Raw genomic sequence first — 12,220 nt, 5'->3', positions numbered from 1 at the left:
CAAGAATTGACAATATATATAAATCAAACTTTAAATACAAAAAATTTAAATAAGAAAAAACTGGTTATTATTAATATTACAATTTACTTTGTAACAACACTAATTACAAAATAGCAATACAAATGCATTATAAATGAATGAGACATATAATACAGAATGTATGACTCATTGTATGTTATTTTATATATTTTAGTTGCTATTATACTATATCTTTGTAAATAAAATGAATTAATTGTTAATAGATATTTTTATCAATAGTATAATCCTTAACAAAAGAATTTTTTCATTAACATATCTTTAAGATATATTAAAAATATATGAACAATTCTTGTGCTAATGACAAAATTGAAAAACAATTTACCATTGCATCATTGCATCTATATTTTACAGCCAGCCATACATACAATTTAGATTGTATAATTTCAAATCTCATTTGATATATCCCTATATACAATTTATTTGACTAGTTAAATTCATCTAAAATATAATGAAAAGCATTTACAATTATGTGTGCTTCTGCAGTTTGTGCAAGCCTATCAAGATTGATATGAATATGCATTAATGATCTAATATACGTAAATTTCCAGATACTATTTTATTCTCCAAGATAGTTCCAGATGGAAGATCTATACGTTCTCCATGATTAGCAATAATGATGACAGTACCTTTCAAGCAAACACCTTTACCAAATGTTACGTCACCTGATACTGTTAAATGATCCAATTCCAAAAGATCTGGTATTGTTGGAAATCTGGTAAGAAATTCTTTTACCTATAAAAAAAATAGAATAACGTTACATCTTATGTTTCTTTGATAATTATTAAAAATTAATTTATAATACATCTAAACCATTCTAAAATGAATGAAATAAATGTACCTTCGAAAAATGATTATCACCCAGTTTTATAAGAGGTGTAGTGGGAAACATCCGTTGTGGACTCATTACTAAAGATCCATTACGAAGTATGTAAAGATTACTCATCACAAGCATTAAATCAGATGTTTTCTTAACAGGTAAAAATCTGCTACGTGGTACATTTATACCTATGAAAGACATTAGATTATAATTATAAATAATTATAGATATATTCGTAGTATATTCATTTTTTCTTGTACTTACCAATACTTCCCTCAAAAGATTTCATTGCAGCACCCACAGCTGTTTCCAGTTGAATAATATTTAAACCATTAGGTTGTGTTTTGTTATTAACAATAATTTCCATATTGAGCGAACTATTTTCTAATACTCTCTCGATAGCTGCAAACATAAAAAATGTATTGAAAATATAAAAGAATTGATGGTATTTACTCATTTTATCATATGAACTATTATATACCATCAAGTTTAACCCAAAGATTGTTAGTATTAAAAAATTTAAATGTTTGCACGGATTTAAACTCATCTACATGATCTTTAGGAACTTGTGCAATTTCTAAAAGTCGAAGTTTATCTTCATATTGAATAAGTGTTCCACCCTATAAAAAAATTTGATGAAAATGAGGATTCTGCATATTATAAAAAATAAATAGACTGTTAATTACTATATTCCAGAAAAAAGTTACCTTAACATCTGCTCTGGTTTTATCTGTTACTTCCATAACAAATTCAGGAGAGGAGCTATGCCCTTTATCTAGTAGCAACTTTAATATTCTTAAATCTACAGTTGCACCTAAATTATCAATATTCGAAATAAAGCAATATTCACGACCCTGCACAAATAATAATGTAATTAATATTAAACAAATTAAAAATAATAATATACGTATAATAAATTTTAGTCAAATATACCTCCTTAATGAATCTTTTAAGTAGACCAGAATTTTTAAAGCTTTCATAGAAATCTCCATGACCAGGTGGATACCAACTATAAATAAAATTTGTTAGTATTTAACATAATTAAAAGATAAGTTATACAAAATATATAATATATATAGTATTCATATATATATTAAATATATAAATAGATAAAATCATACGCTTCCATATCTTGATTTACATTGCAATGTTTTGCAAGAGGAAGAAACGATTCTCTATTAATACGAGGATAGCAACTTTGATTAAAAGTATGAATAGCAACATCTATTCCTTTATATTTTCTGATGATTCGTTGGGTATCCTCATCTGTGTTGAAGGAGTTCATCAAAACAAGTGGCACATTCGCATTATATGTTCTATTTAAGTACTGTTCAAATGAAAAACCTCAGATTAGATATTTATTATTGAAAAAAAGTTAAATTAAATTATAATTATTATCAGAAAATTATTATGTCTACCTCGATTTGTTGAACAGTTAAATCAAGAAATGTCAATCCATTGCGAACTGCTATCACTGATTTTGGTCCATGACAACCCATACTTGTACCTAGTCCACCATTCAATTTAACAACTATTAGTTTACTTAACATAGCCTTGATTTCTTCATTGCTAGGATCAGAAAGGCTATTATAATTATGTATCTAAAAATAATCAAACATTCAAATTAAAATATTAAATTAGATATTTTTAATATGAGAAAAATATTCTAAATAAAAATTACGATGATACATACAGCATTTTCCGGTAATTTTTGAATACGATCCCATTCTAACGATGGTCCTTCTTCTTCTAGAAATCGTTTGAAAAGATTCGCAAATCCTTCAAATTGCCTGCTAAATTCTTCTTTTCTATTTTCGGGGGCAGTGCCCGTTAATTTTTGTAATTCCTGCTGTAATTCATTCTCGGCATCTCTTTTTGTTCGTTGACGAAATGCCTGTGTATCTGAAGGACTACGTTGATGACCACGTGCCTATTTTTTGTAATTACATAACATATAAAAAAAAAGTCAAATTAATATTACCTTTCGTCTTCATATAAATAACTATTTCAGCTTCCTTATTATACAGAAGGTTTAAACACGAAATCTCGCACATGATGATCGTTTAAAAATACGTTGTAAAAATAACGTGGTACGAATGTTATAAGTTGTGTTCGTAAGGAGCTTATATGTATATATATAAAAAAAAAAAAAAAAATAATAATTAGTATAATTATTCTCAAAATTCGATAAAATTCTTAGTGTGTTGCGATTAGAGATTTCATTTATAATAGCATGTCATTAAAATTAAAAGCATACGTAACTATGTCATTATAAATAAGCATAGTAAATAATTTTGTTTCTTCATTCAAATATTCACATGCCTAGCTTCCGACTATTCTTGATTCATAAAAATCTTTACTATATTTTAAATGTACTCTGTATATGTCTGTGTGCGCGCGCGAATATAGCTTATCGTTTTATTCGATCTATATAGATTACTTTTTATTAAAATAATAGTTTTATGCAAGTGCAGCACAATCATGTATACAACTTGCTCCATTATCTCAAAATATAATATTTATTTTATAACATCAAACAAGTATATAATTCGAATATTCCATTTTAAAAAGTTACACAACATTATAAAACTATATTTGAATATTACGTATTTGACATTTTGTTTATATATAAAATATTTAAGATCAATGATCATTTTCCTCGCGTATCTCGTCAATTTATATTATATAATATCAGATGATTAATGTTTCTTGTACCGTGTACTTAACAATCGCAAACATTTCGATCACAATAGAATAGAATAGAATAGAATAGAATAAAAATATTTTATATATTAATGCTACTAGTTCATTGTATGTGATAAAAATTATATGCATACACTGACAACATAAATTCGTTTGACTGTTAATATTTTTTTATAAAATTTTTTAATGAACTTAAGATATAATTAATTCCTTACCGTTGATATAATTTCATTATATTTATTAATTATTTTATTAAACAGTATCACATGTTTTTATTCTAAAATTATTGTAACGATATAATAAATAGACCGATAGATAAGTTAATTAGTACGAAATATAACATGAGAGATATATGTATGAAAATTTATTTCTATCACAGTCATACGCGGCATCTTATTACTGTTCATTCATCTGTTCAGTTAACATTACGGAATTATCAAATATGCAAATCAATTAACGTTTTTCAAATACCGATTTGAATTTAAACATGAAACAATTGGCCTTTTTTTTATCGAGATATAATCTTGATAACGTGCGATAATGCGAATAATGTTCTAAAAATAGGAGAATTAAAAAAGCGCGTAAGTAATTCTGCCGTTAAAAAGGAGAAAAAATACAATATCTATAAAAATACAATATAAAAAAAATTATGTTGCAAGAAAAGGGAAACTTTTAACGAATTGTCAGGCGATTTTATTACGGAAAAATATATGAAAATGAAAATTTTAAGCGTACATTTAAAAAAAAATAATTGATATTTCTTTATTTGTTTTCAAGGAAAAAGCATGGGAAAAAAGCATGATGCACATCTTTGGATATTTATATAAGCACGGAAAAAAAAAAAAAAAAAAAAAAAAGGAAAGAAAACAAAAATTGAAAACAAAAAAAATTATTGTCAACTCATGAAGTCTATAATAATAAAAGTCATTACAAACGATCGTGTTCTAATAAATATAATATAGACGATTTTTCGTAACGCATTATATCGAGAAATGTCATGAAATGATGAAAATTTGTAGTCTCAATCTGAGACTTACTTGTAAGAGGTATTCAATCATCGCGTCTTCTTTGACGCTCTTCTCGTCAATTCGAAAGAAAGTTTTATTTTTTTTCAATGCCTTCACGGACTGCAGTGACGCAACGACGATACGACGATACAAGTAGGAGACTATTCCGCACGGCGCGAATGCATGAAGGAACGGACGATAGTGACACGTGACAAAACGTACTTCTAACGAGCTAATTTATGACTGCACGACAACACGTTGTTGCGTTAACTGAAAGAGTACCAATCAACCGCTTATCACGTCGTCTTCGGAAGGGAGAAGAGTAAGGAACAACAGCAAGTTCTATCGAGATCGGTTGAGAACGAAAATAAAAAGGAAATGTATGGACCAAACGGCTATAGCCAATCAGTTGACCTTCTTCATAAGTTATCTTCAACCGCGATATCGGTTATCGCAAATAACATTTGAATCTTTTCTTGATTTTCTACGATTCTTCTATCCTCTTATCTTACAAAACTTGAACTAAGATCCGTGGATCCCTCACTCCTTCCTCTTTTTATTTCATAATTCTTTTTTTTTTTTTCTTATAATAAATACATTTTTTGCTTATTATGATTTTTTTTGTTTTGTTTTGTTTTTATTGGTAGCGTATATATTATGTCTTTCATTTCTCTTTTCTATCAAAACTGCACGACTATTCTTATTGCAGTGTCATTACTTTATATTTATATATTTGTCTGCATTACTGTTGACAAATAGCTTTTTTATATTCTTAAAATAGCGAAAATTTATGTGTAAAAAGATAATAAAAGTAAAAAACGAAATACAATATCATTGATCTTTTTCATAAATTTTTTTTTGTTATACTAATTGGAGCTTATATATAATATCGTATTAAGCAAATTCCGATAGAATAATTTTGATCTTATTTGTTATCAATTACTTGAATTATTAATTACGCATTGAATTATCTATTTCAATAAATATCTCGTTAAATATGAGATTGATTTCTTTAAAAATTAACTTTGCTGAGTGTAATACCGACGCAAATACAAAATGAACGTGAATACGTAAAAAAAAAAGATTATGTCCATTTTATCGAATGATAGTACTAAAGATCAGTCATAGACAGTTATATGTAGCACTGTGTAACCAAGTATCATACGTATAATATTAGAAAAAAAAAGCTTTTTTATTCTATCCTATCATCATATAAGATGAAAACCGCAAATGACAAACTTGCACACTAATGTGCAATACTATGGTACAACGATTGGCATCGTTAGATGTAAAATACTTATCTATTTTGAAGGTTAGTTAATTTACATAACTGCAAGTAATGAAAGAAAAAATATATTATTTTTATTCATAAAAAGAAAAAAAATAAGACCAATAGAAATGACGTAACTTTGTATATTTATTTTCGTGAACATTATATTTTACTTTTAAATTTGGAAAATTTTTAGTAATACGATACGTCGTATGTCTGAAATACGTCATATGTTTTTTTTTTACGTTTATATTTACGATTATGAGCTCTTACGTTTGTACGATAAGCATTCTTTTCTTTAATTACTCCTCGGATGATTACTTGCTTCCTTTCTCGATTTAATAAATCTCCCATTTATTCATCGTGTTATAATATTCCATGAATAGTCTCAATTCATTCTAACACAAATTTTTCTAATATTAATGCATGAAAAATATTTACAAAAATTAATGTTTTCGTATATACGTATTTGTATATGTACAATACATATATACAAGACATGTTGCTAAAAATATGTGCATTCAAATGACACATTCAAGTATATAAATTTGATGACCTTCAAATGACTTTGAAGAGGAAAAACTATATTTGATAGACGTATTTGGAAGAAACAACAAAGTCTACAATTTAAACATTCTATTTTAGACTTTTTATTTTTTTTATTCTCTCATTAGTCTTTTTTGTTCAAGGTCGTCTGAAGGTCAAATAATTTACGTCATTAAATTTATCTTTTTATAAACATTGGCAAAATAATATAAAATACTGTGGCAAAGAAAAAATGTCAATCTCTTAAAAAAAATATATATATTTATAAATTTTATGTGAATTAAAAATATTTATAAAATCTTAAATATAACTTTGAAAAAATTGTGATATTAAGAATATTAATCTTTTTGGATCAAACAATTTCTTCTCCTTTGATATTTTTTTAGTATTATCTAAAGCAATAAAGATATTTTGAAGGCTTAAGTTAGAGAAACAAGTAGTATATACATTTATAATTTACTATTGATATTATTTATTTCTAACTTCAAATTATGCAAAAATTTTGTTATATAAATTACTTAAATTATTTAAACTTTGCTCTTGTTCTTTGCATTTTCTTTTTTATGCTTATCATTAATATAGATAATAAAATTATTTATTTCCTTATCATTGATATATGTACATAAATGCATAAGTTTTTGTATTTTATCAAATTGATATAGAATGTGAACACGTAATAACAATGCATATATTATATAGAATGAATTATATGCAGAATTTATTATGGTATATAACTAAAAATTTTTTACAATAAGAGTAAACTAATGTATCTTCTCGAGCTTATCATCTTCTTGTATTTATACAGCACTTATTACATAATCTATCTATATTATATAACCTATAAATTTTAATGTAGCAATAACTGAAGTAATCATTTATTCTTGATGATAATATGATTCTTAATTTATAGTGTCATTTTGCAAATGACATAAAGAAATTTTTTTAGCTACAATAAAAATATTTATAACATATAAATATTTGTACGGCTATAATTTTATTTGCTTTGATTGAAGTGGTTAAATAGTATGAATATAAAATGTAGATTTTTTGAGTAACTTGAAATAGAATTACAACGTAGATAACCTCTAAATTTTATGTGGGTTTCAAATTAGATAAATATCGCATTATAAAGAAAAAACATCAAAAAATATTTTTAAGACATTCAATTTAAGGAACTTTAAATATATAAATGTAATTTGAGTAATATATAAAATGATTTCATATCTCAAGGTCAAATAATTGTATAGATTGTAATACTGACTTACCTTTCTGTCATCGACTTGTAGCATTTTTTAATTAATTTCTTACACCTTGCATAAAATACTTTATTCTCCAATAATTTGACAAGGTCAGCGTACAACGATTTTCTCTTCTGAATCTGAATCAATGTCACCAAATTTTTAGAGCTGTATATCTACGATGTATAGATGACATCTTTATTTGTATGTATATATATATACGTACAACATATATATGTACATATATATGTATATAAGATTATAAATACATTGATTGTTTAAAGAAATAAATGTTACCTCTATATTAAAACGTAATATTTTATTTAACAAAAATTATTTTCCAAAAAAGCAAATGTTTATTCACTATACACTTTTTGGTTTTAATTTGATTCAAACGTGGTTACTATAATACCATTAATAAATATTAGCCCAAATTTCGTGGCACAAAGCATTATTTTTATTTATATTTCGGAATAAATGTAATTATTTGGGTTTTTGATTTAATGTATTAATATAAACTAAATTTTTTAATGAAAATATATCAAATAAAATATAAAAATGTATAATTTATGCGTTTTAATATTCTTGCAATGAAAATAATGGTTTTATCATAAAGTTTTTTATTCCTTACGAAATATTACAATAGCTTTAAATTGTTAACATTTCAATAATATACAATTTCCTTTCGAATTATATGTTATTGTATAAAAATAAATTAGTATAGTTTAAGCTTTGATTACTGGTTTCGAAAATTACATTACAATAAGAAAAATTACTAGATTTGATATCCTTTACTGATTTTTATTCATACTTTATCTTTTTATATTTTTATAATCGCTTTGATCCTTTGTTGAATTCTAGAGAAACATATTTATCTTAATCGAGTGCTTATATTACTGATCTAAAAACAATTGTTTTAAAAAATCGTTTAAAAGCATTGTTTACTTATTATTGTTCATTATTAATATTTATTATATTTTCTACTTAAAAATATAACATTTATGAAAAGAAGATGATTCTATTAAATATTTTAATTAAGACAAATTTCTATTATAACAAAAAATAACAATCCATAATGTTATTTAGAAACAATTAAATATTTTACTATGTAATTATATCATAAAAAAGAGCAAGAATATCTTATGATAAATTATGAATATGAAAATAATCATTAAAATATCATCAATAATTATAGAATTAAATATTGACTAATCTCTTTCTTGATTGGTCCTTTCCTATATATAGGAGTTATACTGTGAAAATGATTGGCCATATACATGACGTGTGATTTAGCATGTAAGCAGGCAATATTATTGTACTATCTAGTAATATCAAAGTGCAATATTATACTATCTTAATGTTGTGATTACTGTGTAAAAATAAAAATTAGTAAAATACTTGTTAAAGGTAATTGTGATGTATTTTAAGTGTTATCTAAAATATTATTCATATCAAAATGAACAAATTTGACAAAGTATATTAGTTTCAAATTACAGGTAGTGAAATAAAACAACTTTTGTATCACGTAAAGTATATCGAACGCATTTTATAAATATGGCGGATCAGTGCGTGGATGCCGATGAGGGAGAATGCCCTCCAGCGAAAAAAATTAAAATAGAAATCGAAAATACCGCCAAAAATGATGATAGCTTGCATGAAGCCGAAATAAATTTATCTACTTTTGAAATGAAAAGGATATTACAAAATAATAATACAAGAAAACAAATTTATATTGAAGGTACTTTTAAAGGTAGCGAAAGTCCCGCTATTCTTTCATTAGAAAAGACAACTTTTCCGACGGACGAACTTTTTTTGAAACAAGGATTCTTTAATAAAGACACAACTATTCAAAAAGTTTTTAGTAATCACATTTATGGAAATTATAGGTGTTTTCCAATAAAAGAATATAATGGTAAGTTAATATACACTCTATTATATATATAATGAGTGTCTAATATACTTAACTGTATATTGTACTTTAAGGTTTAAATGTATTGTTAATACATCCTGCTACACCAAAACACATTGAGAAATTCAAAAAAAAGGAATTACATATCGTAAATGAGACATATGAATTATATGAAAAAATTACTTTACCTCATATTACATCACAACAATTTTCTTTAGAGGTATATATATATATATATATATATTAATTTCATTAATGAAACAATTATATATATTCATGTCTGTGTGTGTGTGTGTGTTTATAAGAAAGATATAATCATATTCAAAGTAAAAGAAATATTTTAGTAATCAAATTGAATAAAACATATTGAATGAAGATATGATATTTATGTTTATATTCTTTATCTTTATTAATTTTAGTGGATAGATAATATTTTGGCCCATAAAGCTGAACAAAATAAAATTGTATATGAAGATACAAATAAAGAAACAGGTTTTGTAATGGTACCAGACTTGAAGTGGGATGGACAACCACAAACACTTAAACTTTTAGCTCTTCCATTCCAAAAAGTTAGATCTATGAGAGAATTAAATGCATCTCATCTTCCGCTATTGAGAAATATACGAGATGCTGGAATAGCATGTATATCTGAAAAATACAATATACCTGCGTCCCAACTTAGGATATATCTTCATTATCAACCATCATATTATTATTTACATGTCCATTTTTCTTATCTCATGTTTGAAACTCCAGGTAAATATATCAGCATCTAATTTATTCTTTTATATTCTTTGTATATATAATGAAAAATAAAAATAGCAATAAGAAAATATTAACAATTTATAGTTTTAAATTAGTTAAAAAATAAGCAAATAGATAATCATATTTGTTTACTATTTAAATCTACATATATATATATATATATATATATATAAAACACAAGATATCAAAAATAGATCATATAAATAAAATATTTCAGTTGAATGTTTTTCTTTAAAATTAATAAATTTTGCAATTATTACTTACATCATATAAAAATTAAAAAATCTATGCATTATATGACATTTATTTGTTTTTTTTTTTCAAAATAGGAGTACATGTTGACAGGGCACATCTTTTATCCACTGTTATAAATAACCTAGAATTAATGCCAGACTACTACACAAAGTGTATACTCTCGTTTTTGGTATTTGAAGGAGATTTATTATGCGCTAAATTTCGGGAACATGGAATTGTGGGAAAAAAGAAATCTGAATCTGAAGAAACATAAGTAAGATCTGTAAAATAAAAGTATTTTATGACAAGCATTATATATATATATATATAATATTATAACAAAAAATAAAATATATGGATTATTAAAAAATGTAAAATTACTTTCCTTATATTTTGTAATGTAACATTAGGCAAATAAATGATATTTAATGGAAGCATTATATCTCTATATTTTATAAACTATAAATTGTAGTTTATTAGTTTAATAAATTGTAGTTTATTTATTCTAAAATATTTCAAGTTTTACATAAAAGTGAAAAAGAAATTATATACTTTGTATTTATCAATATTTGCTTCATATATCATACATCTCTCATTAGCTGATATTTCAACATAAAGAAGAACAATTCAATGATATATTACTGAATAATTTTTCTTATTCATTTTTCACTAATATGGAATCCAATTATCACAGAAAAAAAGACTCAAATTGAGATGTATTATACAATATTTTTACATAAATGATACAAAGTAATAGTTCTATTTATACTATATAGAAATGCAGTAAGAAGAGCATACTTAAAAAATAGAACACTAAAAAATATGAAAAATTATAATTAATTATTTTTATGTTTTATTATATATTTAATTTATATAATCTAAATCAATAGAAAAATAAAAAAACAAATTTAGTTATAATTATAACAAATAATAAGATATGGACAATATTTACTGAATATTATTATAAAATCATAATCTTCTTTCTAAACAAACGATGCTAAAATATTTAGTTTTTTATGATATTTGGCAAGATTAAACAAATTATGTGATAAGAATTAATATAATAATTGAAATTAGAAAATTTCATTCATTAATTTTGGATAATTAAATTTAATATATAAAAGATAGTTTTATATTTGTTAATTTTATATTTCTCAGAGAATTTTTTTTATGACATAATAAAATTAGTGGCTCTTCATATTCGATATAAATGCTCGTCATTTTGTATGACTATATGATTTAACAGTTTTGAGAGTAACATGGAAACTTTTCATACCTTTACTTTGCATAGTTACATGTACGTATGCATATTAGGTTTATTAGTATCCGAAAAAAATTATGTTACTTTAAGATAAACATACTTTAGATTAATCCAGCACTGATGCTGCATAAATCATGTATGATACCATGTTATAATTTTTATTTTAATAAATATTCCTATTAAACAGATAATGGTACATGGTACACAATGAAGATTTTTCACTATTTAATATCAACCATTTTACAAATATTTTCAAGATACAGAAACGTTATGAAATTGCAGTATGCATTGGTACTCTAAAATGTAGCATGAATTAAACAATATCTTCGAGTGTAGTTAGATATTACACCTAGAAATAATAAAATACATTTGAAGATTCAATAAATATCTACTATTGTTTTTATATTTTTGACAGTACACTAAATAATTAC

The 12,220-nt window shown here is 24.4% G+C and overlaps 2 protein-coding genes and 1 long non-coding RNA gene across 4 annotated transcripts; 2 read left to right on the top strand and 1 right to left on the bottom strand.

Annotated features, from left to right (window-relative positions):
* Nucleotides 1–356: 356 nt before the first annotated feature.
* On the bottom strand, nucleotides 357–7,818 carry LOC124948746 (UTP--glucose-1-phosphate uridylyltransferase). The gene is made up of 11 exons (XM_047492834.1): nucleotides 7,648–7,818; nucleotides 6,110–6,234; nucleotides 2,550–2,786; nucleotides 2,275–2,457; nucleotides 1,978–2,183; nucleotides 1,790–1,865; nucleotides 1,564–1,710; nucleotides 1,338–1,476; nucleotides 1,121–1,258; nucleotides 878–1,044; nucleotides 357–771 (listed from the first exon to the last, which is right to left on the bottom strand). Exons 2-11 carry the CDS (start codon nucleotides 6,188–6,190, stop codon nucleotides 559–561), a joined length of 1,587 nt encoding a protein of 528 aa, XP_047348790.1. The 5' UTR covers nucleotides 6,191–6,234; nucleotides 7,648–7,818; the 3' UTR covers nucleotides 357–558.
* Nucleotides 495–5,149, top strand: LOC124948752. Its single transcript, XR_007100828.1, has 2 exons — nucleotides 495–4,140; nucleotides 4,337–5,149. It is a non-coding gene; the product is annotated as an uncharacterized LOC124948752 (long non-coding RNA).
* Nucleotides 7,819–8,867: 1,049 nt separating the features above from the next.
* Nucleotides 8,868–11,980, top strand: LOC124948747 (m7GpppX diphosphatase). 2 transcript variants are annotated; one of them, XM_047492835.1, is made up of 5 exons: nucleotides 8,868–9,027; nucleotides 9,117–9,532; nucleotides 9,604–9,749; nucleotides 9,949–10,285; nucleotides 10,624–11,980. In XM_047492835.1, exons 2-5 carry the CDS (start codon nucleotides 9,175–9,177, stop codon nucleotides 10,800–10,802), a joined length of 1,020 nt encoding a protein of 339 aa, XP_047348791.1. In that variant the 5' UTR covers nucleotides 8,868–9,027; nucleotides 9,117–9,174; the 3' UTR covers nucleotides 10,803–11,980. The 2 variants fall into 2 exon arrangements, with proteins under 2 accessions (XP_047348791.1, XP_047348792.1); XM_047492836.1 differs by having other exon boundaries at nucleotides 8,879–9,027; nucleotides 9,104–9,532.
* Nucleotides 11,981–12,220: the final 240 nt, after the last annotated feature.

This window comes from Vespa velutina, chromosome 4, assembly GCF_912470025.1.
Source record: "Vespa velutina chromosome 4, iVesVel2.1, whole genome shotgun sequence".
In the NCBI taxonomy this organism is placed as follows: Eukaryota; Metazoa; Arthropoda; class Insecta; order Hymenoptera; family Vespidae; genus Vespa; species Vespa velutina.
Note: the sequence above shows the minus strand (reverse complement) of the source record. Positions and strands in the feature narration are given on the sequence as shown.

Bases quoted from the DNA above. Each gene is read 5' to 3' on its own strand.
- LOC124948746 (XM_047492834.1), bottom strand. From the start codon at position 6,190: ATGGGAGATTTATTAAATCGAGAAAGGAAGCAAGTAATCATCCGAGGA. The intron at 2,787-6,109 runs GTAAGAGCTCAT...TACAAAAAATAG, and splicing joins AGAATGCTTATCGTACAAAC to GCACGTGGTCATCAACGTAG. The intron at 1,477-1,563 runs GTAACTTTTTTC...ATTTTTTTATAG, and splicing joins AAACCAGAGCAGATGTTAAG to GGTGGAACACTTATTCAATA.
- LOC124948747 (XM_047492835.1), top strand. From the start codon at position 9,175: ATGGCGGATCAGTGCGTGGATGCCGATGAGGGAGAATGCCCTCCAGCG. The intron at 9,533-9,603 runs GTAAGTTAATAT...TTGTACTTTAAG, and splicing joins TCCAATAAAAGAATATAATG to GTTTAAATGTATTGTTAATA. The intron at 9,750-9,948 runs GTATATATATAT...TATTAATTTTAG, and splicing joins CACAACAATTTTCTTTAGAG to TGGATAGATAATATTTTGGC.